Genomic DNA, 27869 nt, shown 5'->3' on the forward strand with positions numbered 1-27869 from the left:
ACCACTTCTGATGCAGTCCGGCAGCGACAGTCATGATGGCAGCCCTCCCTGTGTCAATGAGTGAAAATCCCAATGCCGTGATCAGATCCAGCCCCATTAAATTCGCCCCTCGTCGGGCCACATTGAAGACAAAGGAGGGCAAGATCCTAGTGCCATAGCTGACAGTCACTGTGATGGACCCAACAGGTCAATTTTTGAGTCACCATATCCGTGTAGGACAGCAGTGGGTGGGAAAGGAAAAACTGACGGTATGTACTGGCATTCAGGAGGGAGACACTTGTGCCTGTGTCTAGCAGCAGAGGAGTACACACTGTGTCTATTTTCACTGTACATGACTTGAACTGCATGGGCCCTGATGTTACATGGCGAATTATGGTGGGTGAGCAACAGGGAGTGTGGGGGCAGAGCGGCACATTTTTGCAAAGTGATTTTTTCTTCCACAGTTATGACATGTTTGGCCATTAGCTGGGCAGTTCTGGGCTCTGGTGGCATGAGTGTTTGATCCACAGTTACCGCAGGAAAGCTGCCTTTGACGCTGATGTGGCCGTTGTTGTCTTGTGAGATGCATGACTGGGTCTGGGGCTGTGTCTGGTACATCCAAACCAGCGCTAGATGGCTGCTGCTGTTGCTGCTGCTGCGCACTTAGGCGTGCTGCTTGGCTTAATGATGATTATGTCTGTGTTAATTTAGCTGCACATTCCACTGCACTTTCAATTTGGAATGCAATGGCAACAGCCTTAGCTAGTGTCAAATCATCTGATTCGAGTAGCAACATCGCCCTGATTTTAGGCTGTGTAGTGTGTTCAGTCAGTTGATCAGAGAAAATTCAGCCATCCTTGTCGCCAAATGTTGTGTATAATAAAGACGCTGAACGAGAGGTTTAAGCGCGCGCAACTCACTTTACTTTCAGAAAACCGGGACTGACAATTTCAGACCAAAACAACTGCATACTAAGCATGCGCCGAAGCATTACCAAACTAACACGGGTTAAGGCGTTACTAAACGAACACAGATTAATTCGTCCTGAACGGACATAACCGTTACCTCCACTCATAAACTTTGTTATAACTTTAAAGCATAAAATCTTCAAAATATACGGTCACGCGACACAACAATTGAAAGTTTAGCCTCTCATGATTCAATTAAGCCCACACACAAAGCATAAGATGATTTCTAGCAGTTATACAACTGTAATAAAGAAAATAAAGAAATAAAGACATAGACTGCGCAGCTAGTGTCTAGAAAAGAGTGTGCATTCATACCTTTTCATTCTCCCTTTATCCACATCGTTGATGTAGTCCCAAAAACTTTTTTTTCATAACTCGCAAAGGAAATGAAATATCCAAGCCATTTTATCCAAAACGAGCTGTTCGTCTCACAATCTTGAAGTTTCTGGCCGAATTTCAACCGAAAAACGGTAACACTATTTCATTTCCAGACTTGTATCAATGTATTCTCTGAAGTCTAAGGAATCCAAAGAGCCGTCATATGAGCCAATCCGTTCACGGGAGGCGGAGATAGCCCTGTGGGAAGCCAATGATTTCTCTGACGCGATGTCGGCCCAAGTGGCGGGAGATTGACATTTGCTTGAACCAGTTACACTTCCATGTTACGAGACCCTCCTACCTTTTTAGCCAATAAGGAGACGATTCAAACAAGCCTATGGACTGCATTGGAATTCTGATCCAGTGCTGTGTTATCTCTGCTTTTCTCCATAAAAAGGGACTGTTATGATGCATAGCACATCCTGAACAATTTATAATTACTTATTTCTATATATTTATGTAAATAGTTATCTCAAGTTTGTGTGTGATTGATGTGGGTGTGTTTGTATACACAAACACACCCACATCAAGAAGAAGTAGTTTTGTATTTTGCACTTGTTTGGCTTTTTTCTTTGCACTTTTCAAATGGACCTAAGAAAAACGCACAGACATATTTTTGAGTCTTTTGGCTTCTGGATTTTTTCTGTAGTAAGCTGAGACAATGTGGCTATGGCCTTGTGTTGTCTGTATCTCACCTAGATGTGTTTACAGCAGTGTATTTTAGTCATTTTACAGATGTATGACTTGGACAGAAATTAAAAAAAACCTCCATTCTAGCTTCTGTAACTCTGTGTCAGTAAGGCCTATAATCACCCTGACCCTTGTAACAAAAACTTGAGTGTTACCTTTCCAATGATATCAAGCACACCCCAGAGTGTCAAAGTATATGGGAGCTGTACCACTTTTAATTTGGTTTAGACCAAAAAGCATTGAATTTCAAGCGTGTGTTTCCAGTTGTTAGGGAGTATATGTGAATAATGTATACAGTTTTTAGTGTCTTTAGAGGGAGCTGTGTGAAGTCTGATAAATGTCCTCAAGCTAGAGCCTCACTAGAGTCATTAGTGGTAAGGTCTGAAGACTCCAATGAAAAATAAAAGTCTGGGGGTGCGGTTAGGTAGCCTCCTTCAGGCGGAGAGTGATGCAGAGGGTGCGCTAGCTAGCTCATTCTTGTCTCATTTAAGGTCTGATAAACATACAAGGACAGGAGTCTGATTGCTCTTCCTCAACAACCTGATATATGTCTAAGTATACTGAAATTCAATTTCAATAACTGAATATAAATTGTGAGAACTGAATGTGAAAATAGAGGGTTGAATTTTCAGCGAGGATCAAATACAGTTTCAGAGCAGTTGAATTCAATTTTATATTACAGTTTATTGAAATTCAGTTACAAACAAATGAATTCATTTTCAAATTTTTTCAAGTTTTTTAATGCAATTATTCAAGTTGAGCAATTCAAATTCTGTTTCTGGTGACACATATTTCTGTCCATAGAAGTGAGCTCACCAGACGCTGTAACTCCTCATCTCTGCAGCAGGCTAGAGGCTCCATGCTACTAGCATAACACACCAGAGTCCAACTATGTTATAAAAGTGCAATGCTAAATCTGTTGAATTCTCTTTTAATGTAGTTTGAGTGCATGGTGCTCTATTTTTTTGAATCTTCAATCGTCGTAGCTGTCACCGCCCATGCTGCTCAGTTAAGAGAACACCAGAGAATTTCCCCATTGGATCACTGCGAGTTGTTACGTGGAGGCAGAGAATAGTGGACCCAAACTCAGAGAGAGGTAGGCAGGCAGGCAGAGGGTACAACACGAGGATTTATTTCAACAAAAAAAACAGCAGTACAGCGACTGGAAAACACCAGGGAAAAATGCAAAAAAAGCACAAGGCTGAAATAAACGAACTGAATACCAAACAAGAAGTACGAGGAACAGAAACTCACGGCACGAGGACACAGACTGACCGGGCGAAGACACAAAACACTGACAAAGGACAAGGGGAAACACAGAGGCTAAATACACTAGGAAACGAGCAAACCAGGAACAGGTGAGACAACAGGTGAAACACATCAGGGCGGGGCAGGACAATCAGACAAGGCGGGAAAACAGAAAGTAAAACTAGACAAGACAAAAAACAGACAAACAAACAGGAAACAGAAATATACACAGAGAACAGAACAGAAACTACACAATGAACAGGGAAATAAGTAAATATACAAATATACACAACAGAATTATACAAAACAAGATACATACAGAAATCTACAAACAAGGCAAAAGAAATATCCAGACAGGTAACAAATATACAGAATAAACATACAAAAACAGGAAACATACAGAAATCATAATACAAGCAACATAAATAAACAAACATGTAACAGGAATGGAACACAATACAAAACAAAACACCAAAACCATGACAGTACCCCCTCTTCAAGGGACGGATTCCAGACATCCCAAACAAACAAAAAACAACCCAGGGAGGGCGGAACAAAAAATAAATAAAGTCCAGAAAAGGCCCAAGAAGGGCAAAGGGAGTCACTGGGGCACAGGGAGCAGAGAGTCACTGGGGCACAGGGAACAGAGAGCACTGGGGCACAGAACAGAGAGTCACTGGGGCACAGAGAACAGAGAGTCACTGGGGCACAGGGAACAGAGAGTCACTGGGGCACAGGGAAGAGAGAGTCACTGGGGCACAGGGAACAAAGAGCATAGAGGGCACTAGGGGGGAACAGAGGGCCAGTGAGGCCTAGGGGAAACAGAGGGCCGGAGAGGCCTGGGGGAAACAGAGGGCCGGAGAGGCCTCGGGGAAACAGAGGGCCGAAAAGGCCTGGGAGAAACAGAGGGCCGAAAAGGCCTGGGGGAAACAGAGGGCCACTCGGGGAACAGAGCGGGAACAATAACCTCGGCAACAGGGGACTGAGAGAGCAGCAACGAAGGCAGAAGCCTTCAGGCGGCCGGTGACGAAGGTAGAAACCTTCTGGCCACCGGCGACGAAGGCAGAAGCCCTCTGGCGGCCGGCGACGAAGGCAGAAACCTTCTGGCCACTGGCGACGAAGGCAGAATCCCTCAGGTGGCCATACTGGACGTCGAGGGCAGCGCCCCTTCGGGGGCCGAGCAGGTCGGCCAAGGCGGAGCCCCTTGGGAGGCTGCGCAGGTGAAGGGGCAGCTGGACCGGGACCAGGCGACGGGTCAGCTGGGCTGGAGTCAGGTGGCCAGGCAACTGAGGCAGAGGTTGACTGGGGTGCCGATAGGACACGAGGGGTAGTTTAGGGTTTTCGGTCACACAGGCTTTTATGACTGTCAATATAGCCAGCATCTAACGTTAGCTACTCGACTGTGCTGTGAAGTAATGTCTGGCTATGTGGGACAAGCGTCTTGTTGTGATTTGTGAATGCTGCAGTCTCAGCCTGGCAACCTCCATGAACTTCGAGTCTGGGGAGGAGGGGGCGGGGGAGATGACTCTCTCCAGTATTTTGAATTTGTACTGCAGTAACTATTTTAAACACTAGTTGTCAGTATTACATATTGCACCTTTAAGGATTTGAGGTGTTTTTTTGAAAATGTATTTATTTTGTATATTTTACCCTAATTTGTGCCAGTTTGGAAGACCCAGTTCCATCTGCATTGCAGTCCTTGTCCCTGCTAAATCTACTGTTGTCCTGGGGCAGGTGTAGACATGAACAGGAAGATGTTATGTGTGGGAGATTTTCTGTCAGGACAGCTGTCTGGACAGCAAAGTAATGTTGGTAATAATTTCCCTTCAGTTTTTTTAATTTAATAAGCAGTTTGTTGTATTTTTGGCTGCTACCATCCATTAGGAGTTGCTACTGCAGTAACTAAAACATGATATAATTGATCTCTTAACACCCTAGGGGCCTGAACACTATCTGAGATCATCTAGTCAGCTACTTTTTGAAGTTCCCAGGTCATATTTTATGACTAGAGGTCAGATCAGGCTTATGCTGTCAGAGCTCCCAAACTCATGAAATGTATATACATTTGTTTCTATCGCCTTGTTTTAATATTATTATACTATTATTGATATATGTTGCTCTGTTTCAATAATTATTTTTACTTTTGCCTATTTATCTGTTTTAAATTGTCTTGTGAAGCGCTTTGTAACATCTGTTTTTAAGTGCTATATAAATAAAATGTATTAATATTATTATGATGAATCCTCACTGACTTCCCGCTTGCAAACACAGTCAATTGTGCTTGTTGGAGCTCACATGCAAGCCGGGGACACAATTTCAAGCAATAGAAAAGGAGGTTACTTTCATACATACGTATGAGTCTAACCCTTGTTGGCATGGCCTAGTTTGTGTTTTGACTGCTCAGTATCTTGTTGTGACCCTGAGCATTTGAAGCGAACCCAACCTAAAGACTTGAGTCTCTGTTTGCCCCATCTACTGTATGAGAAATGGGCTTACCAGGCATTGTTATTTGATTAGGATTTGAAATATTATCAGCGAGAAAAAAAACACCAGACATATCCTTTCCTCCTTTAATCCTCTTCTCCTTCTATCTTCACTCTTGTTTTATGCTTGTCCCTTTTTTGTTCACTCCTCTCACTAACAGTAGATGTATAATGAATGAAAGGATTTTTCTAAATAGACTATTTTTCCTTCCCCCAGTTTAGGGTCTCCTACTGTGTTAGGACGTGTTTTTTAATTTAGCATTATCATATGATTCATGTGGAACCTCAGGCTTTTGGAGTGTGCTAGATGTCCATGCAAATAAATCGGAATAATGAGCTTTGGGAAGTACTACTTGCTTCTGAGAGCACTACTAGTTTGCAATTATTATTTTTTAAATGTATACAGGAGATTTTCATTAAAGAAGCTTAAAACATGTTAGACGTTCTGGAGATTTAGAATTCTGAATGATATGTTATACATCAATGATGATGTGTTTAAATCCAGGTCATGGCATTTCAACTCTTTAACTAAGTCTCAATAGTGGTAGATTACTGATCATTACTCAAAGGTCTGTTATGGTGAAATAGTGTAACCAGCTACTCAATGGCTGGCCACTTCTATATGGATAACCACCAAATTTGCCTGATAGTTATAAATATTCAAGGTATCTAGATGTTTGGAATTGGGCCAGGTCAGAAGATTATAGGTTTGCTCGCTGAAGCCAAAAGATTGGATTACCACAGTGAAAGAACAACACAAGGCACAGAAGAAAGTTGAACTGCATGTATTGAATGCGATGCGTAACAAGGTAAATAGCACCAATACAGTAACAATTATGTATCACAAATGTAGTGAAGTGGAAAAGTGGGATCCCATGTACAAAAGTAAAAAAATTACAAAGTATCAAAATAATAAATGTTCAGTTCAATTGCGAGTGCACTCAAAATAAATTTTGACCCGGGTCTGTTAAAATAATGTTCACAATTCCACAAGTCATCGATAGTGGATCAATGCACAGGGTAATTGTCCTCCTCCAAGGAAAACAAGTGTCAGTGTGCACTAAGTTCTACCTGATCCCTTGGCCAAGGGGGTTATTACAACCTAGGCAACCTAGGCAACAGGACATGCTTTGAATTCATAAGATTTAACAATAGTGTTAGGGACAGATCAGATGGCCAGAGACTTGAGACTTGGACTCGTGGCCAAAGATTTGAGACTTGACTTGAACTTTCCCCTCAAAGACTTGAGACTCGACTTGGACTTCCAAAAAATGACTTGTGAACACTCTGGTAGGTGGTAGCATCGACATGTGCAGACATCCAGTATGCAGGTCTAAACTCACTCAAAAACGAGTTTCTGATGACGAAACACAACTCAAAAATTTGCATAAGTTACATGGCTAATGTGTGTGCCAAAGGCCATAAAGGTTAATTGAACCAATCCAGTACTGTTGTATTTTTGTTTTGGAGGGTCCAATAAAAAAGAAAAAAAGAAACTAACTGGTTCAAGGTTAAGGTTCAAACCCCCTCCCCATCCCAATAATTTTCATGCAGTCCCTCTGAATAAAAATTACTGCTAGCCTATTGTAAACCAGAGGTAAAATGGGCAATAATCAGGTCTCGCGATAACGAATTGATTCACGGCACTGCACACATACGCCCATTCAGGAACCGGCTAACAAGGTAGCGATGGAGTTTTTCACACTATTGTCACGGCTGAGCCGGCAAAAAAGAAGCCGAAAGCTAGTAAAGCATTGTGGGAGGAAGGAAACAGCAGACTGACCGAGCGAGGAGTCAGACACAAGTAAACATAGCTGCCAAATATCTATTCCAAAGCAGTAGGGGGAGCTCTATAAAAAATAGAAAACAGCGAAGAAATGGCCAAAACTGCATAGCGCCCCTTTAAGTGCGACTCGAGTCCCAGTCTCAGACTCGAGTCCCCATCTCTGCCACCTACAGGCAAATAAAGTAACAATTCAAAAATCACGTGCAGGCAATGAGTGTTGCAGGTACAACATTTTCTGCCGTTATCAGTAAGAAATATGGATAAAACCTTCAAATTACAGTATACGTAATCAAAGTATTGTATTAGCTCGGTGAATTCCAACATTTGCTAAATTCACCAAGGGATATTAAAGCAACACTAAAGCACTTTTCCCACTTTTCACTTTGTGACAACACACACATTGTGAAAGACGCTCAGGGAGTTGAAAGAGAGTATAAGTAGAAAACTGCACTTTAAAATGTAACTATAATTCTTTTTTTAATGGTGCCTTTTGTGTTTAGTTCAATTTACAATTTGTTCAATAAAGTAATGTTGGTAATAATTTCATATTTTAATTTTTGAGTTTGTTGTATTTTTTTAACAGTGTTATCAGTTTGTTGTATTTTAGCAGTATACTGAAAGCCACTGAAAGGCAGAATTTAGTACATTTTGATATCTGTTTATTTATCGCAAGTAATTACATTAGTTATTATTAGTAGTAATAGTTCACTTATCATATTAAATATACATTTTCCTCATATTGTGCAGCCCTACTTTATACACATAATATGAACTAAAATAAATGAAAACTTTGAGGTGTAAATGTAGGAGCCACCTTTATTTAAAGGGGCTATATGTAACTTTCAGTTTGTGTTGATTCTAGCGGTTGCTTTGGACAAAAGCAGGAATGATTTTACTACACCTGCTGTCATAAAGATCTTTTCTTTACGATGACCACTGTAGATTTCTGAGTTGGCGTTACCGGGAGGTCATATAGTCGCAATGAATATTTTGCTTAGACAGAAAATCATTCATTTACAATAAGAGAAAACGTTACAGATGCATCGTTGCATTTCAAGTGTTGCATACGGTAACTTAGCCTACTTTGGATGTATCATGAGATAAACGGGGTAACATTATCTCTGTCACTGTGTTACGAGCCAAAGCATTAAGAGATTGTTGTAGCAACCAACATAGTAATAACTTAGATTTATAAAGCGCATTTCATGAAACCCAAGGACGCTTTACACAAGTACAGGGAGCCAAGGGAAAACAAAATAGTAGGCCAACACAAACACGGACTAAATGGAATAAAATGTCCGCGATAAATGGAAGAGGGACGTAATTTACTACTACTACTGGCGTACAACCACATTGCGCATTGTAAAATTATTTTACGAATGGAATGAGGGCCAATTCGGGGACGTTTTTTGAATCATCTACAATCTCGTAATTGTCTCCATCTGTTGAAAGCCCGACCGAGACCGGTTTCGCCCATCGTCTTTCACTTTCCCTTTTAGTTTTTAGTTGTTCTTCGTTTAATTTCCTTCTTTTCTGTGATGGTCCTGCCCCAGTATCAGCCATAAATACAACAGATAACTTCTAAAATAAAATTAAAATACAACTGAAAATGCATTTCCTGCAGAAAATGTGTGTGAATGCTGAATAGCTAAATTGCTAAAGCTAAATTGGATTAATAGCTTCAATCTGTAAGAAGAAGTTGAAGTAGTGAGAATAGTTGGAAAAGAGGGAATGGTTTTAATTAGTATGAATTTCATTGACAAGTTGAATAACACCACTAATGTAAAAAAAGATATGGAATAATTAAAGGTTTTTTTTTGAAAAGCTAATGCTAAAGCTAAACTGGATTGCTGGTTAAATGTGTAAGAAGGTGAAGTTGTAATAAATGTGGAAAAGTGATAATTGTTTTAATTAATATATCTTTAAAAGTTGAATAATAGCCATATAGTATGAAAGTTGTAGGTGGCACAGCAGTGGCAAGCAAACGACATATTATTGTCTGTAGTTGCAATTTGACTGTCTGGCGAAAATGCTGTGTCATGCTTACTAATCAGTGGCCATGTTTGTAAACACAGAGGAGATCGCCTTCATCTCTGATGTTTGTAATCAGCTAACGACCTGTCACCTGCTGTCAGACTGCTGCCATTAATGGACACTGAAAGCGACCTGTGAAAGAAAAGCTCAGACAATCTAAACTATAGGTGGCATAAGGGAAATGACCTCATCTTCAGCGCCGCAAGTCCTTTGGGAACGTATTGATATAAAATGTATATGGAAAAATTAAAAAATTTTGGCTTATTAGCGATTCAAAAAAGTGGTTCGCTGTGCCTTTGTGTGGAAATGTCAAGGATGTTTAACATGGGCAGCGAATGGAGGAAGATTTGGAACTGTTGTCATTTGGAAGCTCACCAAGCAAAATGTATAAGTCCTATTGTTTAAATGAGCACATTGGCTGAAGGTAGACAAGCATACCTAGGTTTTGATATATATATGTTGTATGACCCAAATTGTAGGCGTGAGAGCAAGTTATAGAGAAGGGACTAAGATGATTTGTTTAAGGCTCCGTGCTCTAGCAATGACATCACCCACTGTAAGTCACACAAAACACACCCATTATAAACTTCCTGAAAGGAACACTAAACTTAAACTTTATTTTCACAAAAACTGTTAAGATATCAAACTGCTTAGATAGGTGAAAGTATGAAGTAGGAGTAGCATTTTGAAGTAGAAGAGGATTTGAAGCCTGCTCTTATTGACTTTAATTAAAGAAAAAAATTAAACAGCTTAATATTTTAAAAAGTATAAATAGCAGAACAAATGTTTTTTGTAGCTGAACGTATACAGAAGTTAGAGGCGACCAAAAAAAGTTGAAGAATCGGATAACAATACTGTGAATGCTGCTGAATCAGCATTCACACAATTAGGCCTATATAAAGATATCTCCTGCTACCTTTTACCTGGCTGGATATAACACAGGCTTTTCCAGTGTTACACCGAAATCTGTGACCCATCAGAATGTGTGCTCTGTAGCGCCATCTACCTGCCGTAAATCATTCTGTGACTTCACGGGAAATATCGGATTACCGTAATAAAAACTATATAAAACTAGCGTTCTTTTCACTGTTAGCATAATTTGCTGTTACAGGTCATTTATGATCATCAAATGAAAAATTACACAGTTTCAGAAACATTCAAAAGTTACATTTAGTCACTTGAAGTAATTCCATTTCAGTTTATATTGTTCTTCAGTAGTGCATACTACTAAACAAACGAGCAATTAATCAAATAATCAAGAAATAATCGGCACACAACAAACCTGGTGCCTTTGGGGCATCTGATAGTTTTGAGCTTCAGGGAAGTTGACTGTTTTGTACACACTCCAGCTCTAACATAAACTTCATCACTTAAACAGTCAAAAACAAAAAGATAAATACAATTGTACATACAAAGGTAGAGATAAAGGAAACACAAATGTGAGCTATCATTGCTTATTATGTCAGTGCTCTGCAGTCTGCTCCATTTGTGTGTGTGTGTGTGTGTGTGTGTGTGTGCGTGTGTGTGTGTGTGTGCGCGTGCGTAGGTGTGTAACAGTAACGGGAACTGCCACTGTAATCGCGGCTGGGCACCACCCTTCTGTGAGAAGCCAGGACTCGGCGGCAGCGTGGACAGTGGACCTGTCCAGTATGACAGTGAGTCACACACACATACTGTGCCAAGCTGCATCTGCACACTAATGATATACATTAGAAAATGGGTAAATGTGTATCATATTGCAGGTTTTCTTTTTTACAAAACTGTTTTAAGAATATTTTCTAAAACAAGACTTCCTCCCGACAAACCAAAGCAACAGCATCATGTTTACACCTTATCTGTTGGGGATGTGCAGGCCACTAGAGCAGCGCAGCAGCTTTTTGGCAAGTTTCTGCTAAATGAATACATGACAGGCAAACCATTCAGATGTGTAGGAAAGTGTCACCATCTCACTGTGGATGGAAGGCCAAGAAGGAGGAGAGAATCTAAAAAAACACACTTTTTTAAATAAATCCAGGATTCTGGATGTGACCTCTGTGTATTACAGTAAAATGGACTTTGGATGGAATTATACACACCAAACTCAGTTTACTCGACATAAGGACTACTACACTACTCAGCCGGTGAAAAAAAGTTGTATAAATAGCTTTGTCAAGTCATGGGAATGGTCAGACCATTCATTTTAACCATTATTTAATCTGTCTCTTGTGAGTCCCCAAAATGTATAAAAGTGAAATAGAAAATAGTTGAGTTTTCTTTTGTCTCAGTTATGATCCTGTTTTCAGAGTAACTAATTAATACAATTTACATTCTATGGCATGTGTGTTTAGGTCCGGATATAGTGCATAATGTAGCTGACAGAATGAGCAAGAATGATAAATCTGGTGGCAACAATCTAATGAAACAATTCATATTTTGGCCAATGTGTGTACAGTCCAGGTGATAAACTAAACTCAACAGACTTTTAAATGGAAATCCAGAACATGTCTTCAACTCCCAGCATCTTTTAGAAAGTACAGGATAATTTCTCTGCTTTTGTCTCTAGTTTTGCATCCTCATCTTACATTTACAATCATTCCCTGAAAGAACCATGCAAGATCCAAATTTTCTTCAAAACTTGCCATTTTCAGTGTGAAGCTTGCTAGCTCAAAGTTTGTGGTTGATTCCTGAAGCGAACAGAGTTTGAGAACGGCAACACACAGAGAGGTAGGTAGGAAGGCAATTACAGTATCCTGGAAATGTACTTCCATTGATCCAGACTTAGGTGAATGAGACACACTGCTTAGACAATAATTCTAAAAACATCTTGAAGTAACCATTTACGTGTGTGTGTGTGTGTGTGTGTGTGTGTGTGTGTGTCCACAGGTCAGGTGGGGCTGGTGGTGGGGCTGCTGTTTGCCTTCCTGTTGGTCCTGCCTGTGGTGTTGTTGCTCTTCTACTGCTACAGGATCAAGACTTCCTATTACCACAAGTGGCTTTCCCAGAAAGAGAAGAACAAGAGCAACAAGTACTGTATCTTGTCTGTCTGTCTACTTTTTGACATTCCCATAATAATCATGCATTAAGTAAAAAGCAATCACAGAGGTTAGGTTAAAAAAATGTGTAATTCTAATGCTTGATTCTCTCTATCTTGGAAGTTTGTTTGTTTGCTTGTTGAAAGACAACAGTGTTTTGCAGTGGGGGCCTTCACATATCACTGTCTGCATGAGAAGGGAGGGAAACAAAAAGTTAAACAAGGTGGAAATGAATCATGCATGGAAGGGAGGACGTGTTTCAGAAAAAGGAAGGAGAAAGGAAAGGAAGGGGTGGGAAAGAAAGAAGTAGGGAAATGTGGCAGAAGAATGGATTAGAAAAAGGTCATGGTAGGAGAAATGAAAAAAGGAGGATGGAAAGTTTTGAATTACAGGATAGAAAGAAGGAAGGAAGTGCCCATTGCCATGTCTTCCAGCGCTCCAAGCTGATCGATGCATACACCAGAACTTTACATCTTTACATCCGCATAAATGGCAGCATTTTGTGCGGCTGCTCACCTCCATCAGAACCAAACAAAATCACGTCCTCATAAACCCCAGAGCTTCCTTTATGAGCGCTGCCTTATACCTCATATACCACCCAGAGAGACAGCCTCGTCATAACACTGGCTGAGTTAGGGCCTCTGAAAATACTCAATCGTTCCACAGTGATTTACAGAACAGAAATGTGTCTGGAAAGGATCCAGCATTACAGCAGCCTTTTAAAGGCCCTGGCCTTCCAAATGAAGACCGGTAGAAAAGCTAAATATTGGTGATATTGGGCCTCGGCAGGATTTTACGGTAACTGCAGCAGGGAGACAGAGGGGAGACAACTAAATGAATGGCTCACGATATGGAAAATTGAGCCGGTACGATGATTAAAAAACCCTCTGCTTTTTTTAGTTTTGTTCCATGGCCAATCATTTGGGTTCATTTACAGTTCAACAGTAGGACAACGGGTGGCTTGGGCTGATTAAAGGCATCTCTAAGCATCCAGTATTATCAGCTAAGAACCTGCAGTATATACATATACTGACTTACCAGTTTGTTAAGTACACCTCTACAGTCTAATTCAATCCGATGCAACAGCCCTTATATTTAGGCAGACTGTAGTTAGCTGTGTTGTTGCACCAGATCAGTGATTCCCAACCAATGGTACTTGTATCCCAGAGGGTACTTCTGCGGTTTACAGGAGGTGCGTGGATGGATTGGAAAGTACAGTAGCATAACTAATGTGAAAAAATAGGCTTTGAGTTGATTAAAAGATTATATCCACATATTAACATTAAGTCAACTATAATACCTGAACACTATGTGTTGCAGGAGTGTGTGAAAACTAGTTAGCAAGCCAGCACAGGAGTTTAAACAGGTAGTTAAAAGTAATGACAAAGCAGTTCAAATGATTAGCTAAAAGTAACTTTAATGGATAAAAGGTTGAACATTCAGCTTCACTCCAAGTAGTAGTAGCCTAGTAGGCTAGTAGTACCACTACTGACCAAACCAACCTTAATATTGTTCAATTGAAAGAATTGAAAGAAGTTAACAATATCCACTTTTATATAATGAATTGTGTTTATGTGGTACATAGATTGGGAATCGATGCCGTTCATCCGACACAACGTTGGGGGTACCTCAGACCTCAGTTGGGAATCACTGCAATAGATTACATGTGAATGAAAATGTATGGTGGAAGGTAATCTGTTAACTTTTAAAGCAGCATGAATCCACATTTTTATATGAATGAAAGGTGTTCTTCAAAGTGACGAAATCACAGAGAATTGTCACCAAGTTGGACCCAACAGAGAAAGCACAGCCAAAGACAGCTCCGATGTTGATGAGGGTTTATTTCTGACAACAAGCCTTCAGGATCTGAGGGCTACAAGCCCATTCTCAGTCAAACTATTCAGTATAAAATAGTAAATAAAGGGTTAGGGGTTAAAAAAGTAATAATCAAAGGAAACGTACAAGAATGACTTATGTAGCCATGCTTAACAGCTATTAAAAACAACTATGAAACAACTTCTGACAATTGATACGGTACAGGATCAAATACTTTTGACTTTACAAATGAAATAACTATTCACACGGAGATACTAATTACACAGATGGATATTTACACATAGATCATTTTTCTGGATGTACTGTCTCTCAGTTAAGCTATAACAATATTTACAGGTTTTTATCAATTTATATTACAGTACACACTCACCTGAGGGATACAAGCCCGGTCTGACTTGTTCCCCCAGTGATGGAAGCTTTATAGCTGCGATGTTACCTTGGATACTGTAACCTAGTAACTTATTAAATATGTAATAACGGTATAAAAATACAAAAATAGGACAAATATGTACACATTACAACTACCAAATTACAAAATTAATCAAAACTTAAATTGTGTTTTTAATATAACATGCAAGATGCATATGTCACATCTCACTCCCACTAAATTCAAGCGCCATTTAAAATAATATATGTATATATTCCTGCATTGCATAAAATGTTATTTTTTTCATACATGAAACCTCAAAGAGACTCAAAATTAGTAACAATTAGAGTTGAGCCGGATGAGTATCCGGTACGGATGAAGCACTTTTGCCGAGTACGAGTATTATACGAGTAATACGAGTCAATATCTGTGCTCGGATTGAATAAAAATCTTCATTGGGTAGCTGACTGTGTCTGCGTTCTGTGATAGGCTAGTCGTCACAGCGCCCCTCCCCTACACACATACAGATTTATTGTGTTGCTGTGTGTGTCCCGAGAGAGAGAGAGCTGTTCTGTGTGAGTGAGCAGAGCGCTCACTCACACAGAACAGCTCTCTCTCTCTCTCTGTCTCTCCCTCAGTCACTCAGGTTCGCCGGTCTTTTCCGTTAACGTTTAGGGTTTCTTCAGCTTCAGGTTTGTTTTTTACTTCGGTTTGTAGTACTTACTTATTAACTAGTAGAGTTCTGGTAAACGTGGGGTTTGTTCAGACGTGGTGCTTGGTAGAATGCGACTCGCGTTGCGTCTCTGCCTGTCGGAGATTTTTTTTCTTTTTTAAACCGTCAGCTGGCTCTAAACAGATCTGAAAAACAGCGAAACACTGATCATAAAAAAATTAAAAGTTAAAAAAGAAAACCATTGATCTGAAGCTCAATGCTGATGCTGTCATGTAAATAGTTTTCTAATTAGCAATAAATATAACAATTTCTGATCAACCCATATCAATTGTATGCTTAAAATAACATACAGGTTAAAGCCCCGCCCATTTCAAGACAAACCGACCCACTTCCGGGTTAAATCCCGCCCACTTCCGGGTTAGGCCCCGCCCAGTCCGAGTACAGATACAGATAATTCATATGGTTAACAGATACAGATACAGATAATGCTGTACTCGGTCATCACTCATACAGATGTATTACTTGCCAAGATATTCTTAAACAAATAGAGGAGTAGGAGAAACTGGCCAGGTTATTCTACTCAACATTAAAACAATGTGCCCGTATACACATTTCTACATCCTCAAATGCACCTTTGATAATATCTGGGTTTGGAGCTGCTCCTGGTGCATCCATACAGTAGATGCAATTTCACCATTTTGCATGATCCATTCCCTTGTGCGAGATTCCACATCTCCTAGCTGCACAATATTACTTGAAGGTACTTAGCCATCAGGTGATCCACCAGAGGACACGACATCCTCCACATCCTCTTGATCCACCTCCAGAGGCAGATTTTAGCAGGCATTATAAGGTTTCTGTGAAGGATTTTCTCCTCATCACTGCCGGCCTTCTTTATGCAGTACACAGGAAGCTTGGGATCCTTCCAAATAACCTCATACAGCTCAGAATCCCATCAGTCAGCCAATTTCTTTTTCCCTCTTTCTGTTTTATTTGCCAGGAGTACGTGGTCACCCACAGGCACAGGAGAACTTTTGACCTTTTCGTCAAACTGCTGTTTTTGACGTGATTGTTGCTGGGCAGCTTCCATTGACTCCCTCAGGTCATGTTTCAGTTTAGTGACATAGGTATCATAGTCAACCACTCTCTCATCTCTCAGAGCAGACTCAAACATGACATCCACTGCCAAACGGAGAATCCTTCTGAACATGAGATAGAAGGGGGCATAACCTGTCTCATGGGCGGTACAGTTGTATGAAAATGTCAAGGTGTTTATCATCTGAGGCCACTTGTTCTTCTCACGGGGAGGCAAAGCTCATAGCATACTGCCAAGAGTGCGGTTGAAGAGCTCCACGCTTCCATTTCCAGCAGAATGATAGGCTGTGGTGTGAGATTTGTGAATGTGGGCTAAGTCAAGGAGGTCGGGGATGAGCTGAGACTCAAAGCTGGACCCGTATCTCTGGGAAGCCATACACACAAAAGAAATCATTTTCCAAACCGCTTGGCCACCTGTTATGTTGTTTGGTTTGCACAGGGGAAAGCAAGATAAAGGTGTGTGAACTGATTTGTAACCACAAGGACTCGACAGAGCTATTGTTTGAGTTCTCAGCACTCCAAAAGTCTATACACCATCTCAATATACCAACACAAGTCGAGCATGAGTTTGGATGGACTCAGGAGGGGCTCTGGCTTCAGGTTCTGGGGACTTGCTCACAACACAACGTTTACACCTTGCCACATACTCCTTCACTTCCTGCTCTTGGCCGGTCCAGTAAAAGCACTGACGTGCCAACTGAAGGTGCGGCTCTGGCCTTGATGCCCTGCATCATCATGGATGACCTTGAGCACTACTGCTGGTAGTAACAAGCTGGTGGACCTTATGCCCTGAGTACAGGCCTTTGGTACAGAAGACCATTTACCAACTTCAACTTTTCCCATTGCCTCAGAAGTCTCAGGACCAGAGCATTCGCATGACTCCTTTCACGCCTGGATGGGCACTGCTTTCGCTGAACATAGTACATTGCTATGGATATAGTGATATCTTCTTCCTGCTTCTGCTGCTCTGTAGTTCTATAGTTCTACATGTGAGAGGACTGGGAGTGCTCCAGAGAATGCAGGAAGTAGATATTACCAACTGCCTCTATAGTAGCCACTCTGTCATGTGAACAGGGCCCCAATACACATACACCCATACACAGCAGAAAGGAGGGCTGCAACAGTGTCGGTGGTGACATTACTGAACCCATGGGAGGGAGTTTGTTTTTTTTTCCAATTGCTGAATTAAGCCATTAGCAATCAACTGAGAAGTCCCAGTAGAGGAGCAATAGAGGCCCCAATTTGCTGCCCTAATTGCAGAATTATTTGAGACAATTGTTCCCCATGTGCAGTACTTTGACCCACATTTTAATTGTTTTGCCCTATTCTATTATTCACATTATCATGACTTACATTGTAACTGCTCTGAGAAAATACATCATCATAACTTTCTCTGTCATTTCCACGTGGGAAACACATGACACTGACAGAGCGCTTCAAGCGGCTCATTTCTCCCCCCTCCCGTTTTGGTATTACATCTTAGAAGACAAAGCTCACAAAGACACAAAAGAATAATAAAAGGTGTAAATAATTACCACAGTTTCTCTGGTTTATTTTCTGCCTGTCCTCATTACTCTGCTCAGGATGGAGGTATCGGTGGAGAAAGGGAAGAATGGCCATCTGAATCCTGCCTTTCACTTGAAGGTAGTCGGACCAATCAACAAAGCTAGCGGCCACAAGGGGGTGAGTTGTGTGTGTGTGTGTGTGTGTGTGTGTGTGGTAAAGAAAGAAAAAAGGTAAGGAGGGGAGGAAATGGGAGGGTTGTGACTGTTTCTCTTGCTGTGTTTATTGAATAATAGGCCGTCCATTGGGTTGACCTTCATATCAAATGGCCGCATTTTACAGCAGCAATTTATGTTGTGTGACCACTTATAGTCTGCCTCCTCCCACATCCACAACACTCCTCTCACTCCGTTCAATGTCCCTTCAGCATCATTTCACCATGTCTTTATTTTCTTATTTGTATAGCAATTCTTCTTATAGCAAATCTTTTAAAGAGAACATGCAGCTCAGGGATATTTACAGTAAGAGTAACGGCCAGGATTTATAACTAATGACAAACTCAACTAAATAAAGAGAGCAGTAAATGGAATTGGCATTACAAAAGAATTAATCATCAGGACTGCTTAAATGACAAAAAACATCAAAAAATGTGTTACTGTTATTTGATGTTGAATTTTAATTTACAAAAAAATAGTGATGACTACTATGCCTATTTGTACAGGTCCTATCCCCTGACCAATCGGCTATCTTAACCTTAACCACAAAAAGTTAACACCAACATTTAGTGGCAAAATCCATTGTTATGTCTACAAAATTATTTTAGATACATATTATAAGTTTAAATTCAAGTCACCCCTGGTGATACACTGCAAAGTATTACTTTGTATTATAGAGTCTGGAGATCCTTTTTTCTTGTTGAAGGGTAAAACAATTCTTGGGACACGTTTGTTTCTACTGTTTCAATTGAATTTTATTAATGTTGATAGTGTTTGAATGCTTTCAACGGTTTGTTCGAATTCTGCATTAGCAAAACACAAACAAAAAAAAGTTATAAAATGATAAATCTTTACCCGGACAAGTGACTTTTGTGCATGGACAAGTGAAACGTAAAGGTATTTGTCCAAAGGACAAGTGCCTCAAAAACTTAATGTCAAGCCCTTGTTGTGATCAAACTGTATTAGAGGCTACACATAGGTCCAAAAGTAATTATTTATAGTTATTGCATACTTTGCTTTGTTTTAATTGTTTAAACAGTCTGTCAAGTGCATGCAGTTTTTCTAAGGTTTTGCTAAGGACAGCACCTTGAAAAGGTATTTTAAGCAGTTTCTCTTTTCCTTAAGTTTGTGTTGTTGTCTTTGTTTTGATCCCAAGCTCCCTCACACCAGCAAAGAGGTCCTGCCTCTCAGACCAGGCCCAACCCCCAATGGCTTGCAACCAGTCAACATTGTGCGACCTCTGAGACCTGCCCAGTCTCCCCAGGGTGGTCCTCGGGACCTCAAGGTGGCTCGCCCGCCTCTGCCAGCTGGCAAGCCCCCAGCAGCCCCACCCAAATCCCCCGGAACCCCACAGAGACTCAGCCCACCCAAGAAACCTCTGCCCCTCAACCCGACACGATCTCCACTGGTAAGGCCCTTTTTGACCCGTTTCTGAGCTGTACTTGAAATAATTGAATTTTATAATTATAACCTATTAATTAATACCATTATAAAACATAATGATAAAGCCAGAATGGAGTTGAGGAATGTGGAATAACATCCAGGCAGGGAGCCATAATACAAAGCAGAAAACAATACTTACCCCTTCAGCAGAACTAGCCAAGAGAGAATACCAGTTCCTACCTGTAGCAGAACAGCCCATTTGATGACTTCTGTTTGATGGCTTTCACTTCTTTTCTGTCATTATATTGGTTTTCACAAATAGGCCTTTATGTGGGTGTAAACATGTTTCTGTCTATCAGATAAGCAAAAGCATTTTTGACTTCCTCTATTTGCAAACAAAAGTCACAAATTTTAAATTACATTAAATCACAGGAGGACCAGCAAGTTTACAGAAAAACAGCAGGTAATTGCAGCTATAATTATAACTGGATGGGGGTGAAAAATTGCACATTATGTGTGGACGGCATAAATAAATGACCAGCTCAGGTAATGTTAAAATCACTCTGCCTGCTAGATAAAGGTAGATAGTCGGAATGAGGCTTGAATGCCAAATTTCTGAACCACAGATAAACAGGATTGCAACTGCATGGCCTTTGTCTCACCCCAAATACACTACCGGTCAAAAGTTTGGGGTCACTTAGAAATTTCCATTCCACTCCATTGTAGACAGAATACCAGCTGAGATCAGTTGCATTGCTTTTTTAACCAGGGCAGCAGTTTTCAGATTACATTATGTGCTTACTAATTGCAAAAGGGTTCTCCAATGTTTTCTCAGTTAGCTTTTTAAAATTATATCAGATTAGTAAACAGAATGTGTCTTTGGAACATTGGATGAATGGTTGCTGATAGGGGTGTGCATTGGCACTGCCCTCACAATTTGATTCGATTACGATTCACCAGGTAACGATTCGATTCAATTCGATTCTACGGTGCATTGCGATGCATCAAAATTCTACTGCACACAACAAGGCAAATTTTTCATCAGTGCAATACAAGCCTAGATATTGAACAACAGATTTTATTGGCTGCTATGTGTGTATTATCACTCTCCTGTATCTTTGACATAAATGTCATTAAATAAAATAAAATTGAATGGTACAGGTACATGGTAATGGTACATTGGATATGGCATTTTCAAACCTGAAAAAGAAAACATAAATCACTGCTTTCAGTGCTTTGAATGAGAAATGTTTCTCTTCTCTCTGCTTTAGAACCATTTGAAATTAAATAGAGCAATAACAGCCAACTTTTTCCAGCAGTGACTGCAGCACATGTGATACAATCTGCCAATCCTCGCTAATATAATGTGCCGTTATGGTTACATAACTCTGTTGTGACTGAAGTCCAGGCGTCACTTGTAATGGCTACACGACTGGCCTTACACATTGATTCCATTACCTTTGCTTTGGTTTCTTTGTACAATGCGGGAAGCGCAGAATCAGTGAAGGTAGCTCTTCTCGGTAGCTTATACCGGGGCTCAATTGTTTTAAGCATGTGGCGAAACCCCGCATTTTCACAGAATGGGGATCCTATTCCTATCCCTAATAGATCCTTCGCTATGAAACATGCCACCGATCGTGTGATCCTCTTTGCTCTCTCGGAGTTGTGTGGCAACGTTGACACTAGCGACTCGTCAATTCTTGGCTGGGATGTGACGACTTTTTGTGTTGTTGTTGAAGCCAACTCAGGATGCCAACGATCAACATGGTTCGTGAAGTTAGTTGTATTGCCAACGTGCTTGATTTTAGTGTGGCAGGTTTTACACACCGCGTAAGTCTTGTCTAGTTTCCCATTAACTTCGTAGAATCCGAAATGTGCCCAGATGTCCGCTTTCCAAGCTTTGGGTGTGTTTTTAATTACCCGTCTATCGCAGTCATCTCCCTCCGCCTCAGCCATCTTGATTGTTGTTGTTATGCCCTCGGAAGTAATTGAAACTTCACAACTTTATTGTCCACTCAAGGCCAGAAAATTAACAGTGACATAATCGATTATGGCACTTTGCCGCATCGATGCTGAATCGTGCATGCCCCGCATTGCGATGCATTGCCGAATCGATTATTGTTGACACCACTAGTTGCTGATAATGGGCAATGTAGATATTGCATTAAAGATCAGCCACCCACTCAGATCAGCTGGGAGTGGAATGGAAATTTCTAAGTGACCCCAAACTTTCGACCGGTTGTGTATACTCTAAATTAAATTTTGTTTGTTGAAGAATTCTTGGGTTTCCAGATCTGCCATGTTCTTCTAGGGTAATCAACTTAATCTCAGGTAATTAGTGTAAAAACAAAGCTTTTTTTTACCTACAGTAGAATCCGAATCCAGTTCTAACACAGAATAAACATCTGGAAAACATCTTAAAGAGTTCAGATCATTTTGGGTTTGGTCTCTCAGCATACTGTATACACGAGAATGATCAACAAGACACCTGAGATGACAACACCTACTCCAGGAATTAAGCTCCAGAGTTGTAGATGTGGCTGGAAACATCCTATGCAGGCCTGAGAAGACACCAAGGCTTGAAAAAGTGCTTGCTGTCAGACAACAGGGACCTCGCATTGGCCGCTACTTCTTAGCAGGTCGAATAAGTCAAGTGAAGTTCAGCAGCAGGACCAAAACCAAATTCTGCAGGACATCAATCCCCCTGTTCGAGAGGAAGATGAGGAGACAAGCATAGTGGTGCCCCAAAAGCCCAACCTGCCACAGCCTACAACCAAGAACAAGATCCATTGGCGAAAACCACAAGTCAGGTGGCCCAAATCCTGTGAGAAAAAGGAGTGGGAGACGATTGACACAGACATCAGCAACCTCCTGGGACAACTGAGGGGAACTGCAGTCAAGAAGCTGGAGCGAATGGGAGACCTGATTTACAACTATGGTGCAGAGTGCTTTGGGACGGCAGAAAAGAGGAAGAAAACATCATCCACCCCGATGAAGTCCAGGAGATAGAACGGCTAGTCAAGGAAAGAAGGCAGGTGAAAAAACAATGGAGAAAAGCTCCAAAGGAGGAGAAGGAAGGAATTAACCTGCTACAGGCAGAAATTAAGAACCGACTGTCAACCTTGAGGAGAGCTGAGAATCTAAGAAGGAGGTGTAAAATGAAGGCGCAAGCAAGATCAAACTTCTTCAAAGACCCCTACAACTTTGCAAAAAGCCTTTTTACAAAAGACAAAAGTGGCAAACTCAAAACATCAAAGAAAGATTTGGAAGCTTACCTCAAACAGAGCCACCACTGACAGACAACTCTTCCACCCGATATGCCACCGATTCCCTAGAACATCAGCTGGACATCAGCCCCCCCAAGTGGAGAGAATTGTACGTCGGGCAAGAGCTGCATCTTCCCCTGGGCCCAATGGAGTCCCATACCGGCTTTATAAGAACACACCCAGAGGTATTGCGCTTTCTGTGGAGGATGATGGAGGTGGTGTGGCAGTAACAAGCAATTCCAACTGCATGTAAGAGGGCAGGAGGCATCCTAATTCCCAAGGAAAAGGACTCTGTGGACATCAGCCAGTTCCGCCAAATCAGCTTCGTTGAAGGCAAAATCTTCTTCAGTGTAGTGGCTCACAGGCTGGCAGTCTACCTGGAAAAGAACCACTACATTGATACCACGGTGCAGAAAGCAGGATTCCAGGCTTCTCTGGTTGCTTAGAGCACACAAACATGATATGGGATCAAATCCAAGCCGCCAAAAAGGATGGAAGAGATCTCCACGTTGTGTTCTTGGACCTCGCAAATGCCTCTGGGTCAGTTCCTCACAATCTCCTCAGGACTGCATTCCACTATTTCAGCGTCCCAGAAGCAATCACCCGCCTCGTGAAATCCTATTTTCAAGACAGCTATGCCTGACAACTGACGAGTGCACCACAGCATGGCAACGATTAGAAATAGGAAAAATGGCAGGATGCACCATCTCACCTCTAGCATTCACGATGGCCATCATCCTCTCGGTGGGTAGTAGGAGGACAGAAGCTCAAATCTGGTCTTCGTCTCCCTCCCATCAGAGCCTATATGGACGATATGACCATCCTCACCTTGTGGTGAGGCGGCTGTTGAACAAGCTACAGGAGAACATCCAGTGGGCCCGGATGGAAATAAAGCCAAGCAAGTCCAGGAGCATTTCAGTCATCAAGGGGAAGCGGTCGGAACATCGGTTTTATGTGGGCGAGGAGCCTATACCAACAGTGGCAGAGAAGCCAGTCAAGATGGACGTTGGTACCATGCCACCCTCAGGACAGGACACAGAGCAAGTGGACCAGCTTAGGCAGGACTCCATGTGTGTCAACAAGAGAGTATCAACAAGACCATGCTCCCGGCTAAAGTTGTGGTGCCTTCAATTTGGGCTACTACCCAGGCTGATGTGGCCTCTTACCATCTATGAGGTCCCAATCTCAAAGGTAGAAAAACTGGAGAGGTTGGTCAGCTCATTTGCCAAAAAGTGGCTGGGACTCCCCAGATGCTTTACTAATATCGGGCTATATGGAAGAGGCATCCTGGGGATTCCTGTTTCCAGCCTTGTAGAAGAGTTTAAGTTCTCTAAAGTAAGGCTGGAAATGACACTAACAGAGTCCCGTGACCCATGTGTTTCCTAAACAGCTCCTACCTTGGTGACCGGAAGGAAATGGACGGCTGGTCGCCGAGGAGGTGCGTCGGCACGAGCAGGAAACGAGGTGTGCAAAGGCTGTCTCACAAGCCAAGCAAGGACAGTGGATGAGATGGGAGGGAGTTGAGAGGAGAAAGTTCTCTTGGAGGGAGCTGATGGGCATGGAAGCATTTCACATCAGCTTCATCTTACGTGCCACGTACAACATCCTGCCTTCCCCCTCAAACCTCAACCAGTGGTACGGAGAAGACCTGACTTGCCCCCTCTGTCCATCCCCCTCAAACACATTCTGGTTGGCTGCAAGACAAGCATGTCACAAGGCCGTTATACCTGGCGGCACAACCATGTCCTAGGTAGCAGCTACCTTGGAAGTCAGACGGATAAAGATCAATGCCCTGCCTCCTCCATCATTCCATCCTTCATCCGCAAGGGAGTTCATCCGAGAAGGTGCAAAGACAGCCAAAGTCCATACAACATCGGACATCAGCCAGCTCGGAGGGGCTTGTGACTGGAAGTTGGCAGCAGATCTGAACCAAAGGCTCTGCTTCCCGTCTGAGATCGCCACAACAAAACCTCAGACCAGACCTCATGCTCTGGTCCTCCTTACTCCACACCATGTACATCATAGAGCTTACCATTCCCTGGGAGGCTGCTGTAGAGGAGGCATTTGAGCGCAAGAGCCTTAAGTACACCGAGCTGGCACCTGATGCTGAGCAACGTGGATGGAAATCCAAGGTTTGCCCAGTGGAAGTCAGCTGCAGAGGCTTTGTGGGCAAGTCAACCATCAGGCTGCTTAAGGAATTGGGAGGCCAAACCCTTCACCAAACCATCAAAGCCCTCTCAGGTGCAGCAGAAGAAGCAAGTCGATGGCTATGGGTGAAAAGGAGAGACTCCACCTGGGCCCAATAACACCTGCGGCGCGTAAGGGTTGAAAGCAGAGGGGGGCACACCTGGGACGCCAGGTGCGGCCGATGAGCCCTCTGGAGGTGTCGTGGGTCTATCATTGAAACACCAGAGAAGGAGGGTGCCCACCTGATGACCCCAATGAAGCTTAAAACCCCCATTCTCATCCCACTCAACCAGACCTGTCACCACCACAGCGAGGAAACCACTCTGATGGATGCATCGTCACCACTCATATCTCAGGTCTTAAACAGGGGATTGTTTCACCTAGTCCTAAAAACATAACTGTATGTACACAAATGAGGAGGGATCAGCCGAATGAGTGGTTTTCCTTCCACAATCACAGAACATTAGCAGTGTCAAACTTTAAAAAACCATGCTCTAAGAGAATGTGTCATTACTCCTGACTGCAGCTAAATGCCTAATTTGTAAATGTAATTCAGAGCTATTGCCAAATACATAGAGCTAATGAGAAAAATGCCAGAGTACTTCTTAGATGAATTGCAGAGAATTTTATCTGAACCCTGAAGAAATAATAAATAAAGCTGCAGTATGTTTCTTATCTAATTGCTTTCTTTAATTGATTTATTATATATCTCATCAGTGTTTCTCTGTGAAGTGTAAAATGCCTTTATTGCTTTTTCTTGTTTGTGTTAAATATCCAATATTTCATGTGAGTTTACTTTGTGATCTTTGTGCCTTAGAGGTAATTTATACTTCTGTACCTGTGTGAAGTGGGACAGGTTCCTCTTATCAGCTAGCTGAACAGATTTCGGAGACAACCTGGATCCAGTCCAGTACTGAAACTGGAATGGAGTTCTTCTCCCTGCTGTGTCCATGTGCCAGGGATTTAGAGCTGTGTATCATATTGGTGCTGATAGCACTTTCTCTCCTTTTTGATTACCATATCTCTTTCTCTTTTTGCCCTTTTTAAAATTTGCTTTTGTCTTTTATTTTGTCCTTTATACTTTGTCCTGCATCCACAGCAGTTTGCAAATTATTATTATTGACACAATGTGGTTGGCATGTCTTGGTGTCCAGTTGCATCTGAATGTTGAATAATGGAATTGTCAGTAGTCAATATGTCTGTTTGTATAATATGTCAATATGTCTGTCTTTTAGTTAGTGTCTGAGCTGCAGCCCAGACCATCCCCCTTCCCTCCTCAGAGGCCTCTCCCCCTTAGCCCAGCCAGAGGAGCCTCCCCCACAGTCAGTCCAGCCCGGATTCTGGTCTCCAAACCCTCCCCTGGCCTGCTGGTCATGATGCCCCCGGCAGTGGGACCCAAACCTGTGGGCAAAGTCTCAGCCATCCCCCCTCTCAGAGCTCTCAGGTGGGCAAACACACAGCATAGACACACACAGACATAAAGTAGTCAAGTTTATTCTCAGCTTCTCAGGTAGTTAAGGGTCTTCTGTTCTCTTTTATCCCTGTTATAAGATCAGAGGCTTTTATTTATCCGATGCCATCAGATTAACGTAAAGGCTGCAGCAGCACAAGTAAAACACAGAAAGAACAAAAAGAGGAAGACAGAAAGGTGCTTCTTGTACCACTGTAATACTGTAAATGAATATCTCAATCTTCATCTCTTACACACAAAGTTACTGTAATAAAAGTTATCAGTTTAATATACACTGCGAGAGAGTTGATTTAAAGTTGTTGAGGAGATGCGTGTCAGATCAGTTTCTTAAAGCTATATACAGTGGGGAGAACAAGTATTTGATACACTGCCGATTTTGCAGGTTTTCCCACTTACAAAGCTGTAGAAGTCTGTAATTTTTATCATAGGTACTCTTCAACTGTGAGTGACGGAATCTAAAACAAAAATCCAGAAAATCACATTGTATGATTTTTAAGTAATTCATTTGCATTTTATTGCATGACATTTGATACATCATAAAAGCAGAACTTAATATTTGCTACAGAAACCTTTGTTTGCAATTACAGAGATTATACGTTTCCTGTAGTTCTTGACCAGGTTTGCACACACTGCAGCAGGGATTTTGGCCCACTCCTCCATACAGACCTTCTCCAGATCCTTCAGGTTTCGGGGCTGTCGCTGGGCAATACGGACTTTCAGCTCCCTCCAAAGATTTTCTATTGGGTTCAGGTCTGGAGACTGGCTAGGCCACTCCAAGACCTTGAGATGCTTCTTACAGAGCCACTCCTTAGTTGCCCTGGCTGTGTGTTTTGGGTCGTTGTCATGCTGGAAGACCAGCCACGACCCATCTTCAATGCTCTTACTGAGGGAAGGAGGTTGTTGGCCAAGATCTCGCGATACATGGCCCCATCCATCCTCCCCTCAATACGCTGCAGTCATCATGTCCCCTTTGCAGAAAAGCATCCCCAAAGAATGATGTTTCCACCTCCATGCTTCACTGTTGGGATGGTGTTCTTGGGGTTGTACTCATCCTTCTTCTTCCTCCAAACACAGCGAGCGGAGTTTAGACCAAAAAGCTCTATTTTTGTCTCATCAGACCACATGACCTTCTCCCATTCCTCCTCTGGATCATCCAGATGGTCATTGGCAAACTTCAGACGGGCCTGGACATGCGCTGGCTTGAGCAGGGGGACCTTGCGTGCGCTGCAGGATTTTAATCCATGACGGCGTAGTGTGTTACTAATGGTTTTCTTTGAGACTGTGGTCCCAGCTCTC

The 27869-nt window shown here is 42.0% G+C and overlaps 1 protein-coding gene across 1 annotated transcript in view; it reads left to right on the plus strand.

Annotated features, from left to right (window-relative positions):
* Positions 1 to 27869, plus strand: part of adam19a (ADAM metallopeptidase domain 19a) — a 349292-nt gene that overhangs the window by 315712 nt on the left and 5711 nt on the right. The window contains exons 18-22 of the mRNA XM_031289991.2: positions 11113 to 11221; positions 12429 to 12570; positions 18132 to 18231; positions 19423 to 19674; positions 26338 to 26546. Coding sequence (XP_031145851.1) covers positions 11113 to 11221; positions 12429 to 12570; positions 18132 to 18231; positions 19423 to 19674; positions 26338 to 26546 — 812 coding nt within the window. The remainder of the gene's footprint in view (positions 1 to 11112; positions 11222 to 12428; positions 12571 to 18131; positions 18232 to 19422; positions 19675 to 26337; positions 26547 to 27869) is intronic.

Source organism: Sander lucioperca, chromosome 17 (genome assembly GCF_008315115.2).
Source record: "Sander lucioperca isolate FBNREF2018 chromosome 17, SLUC_FBN_1.2, whole genome shotgun sequence".
Classification (NCBI taxonomy): Eukaryota; Metazoa; Chordata; class Actinopteri; order Perciformes; family Percidae; genus Sander; species Sander lucioperca.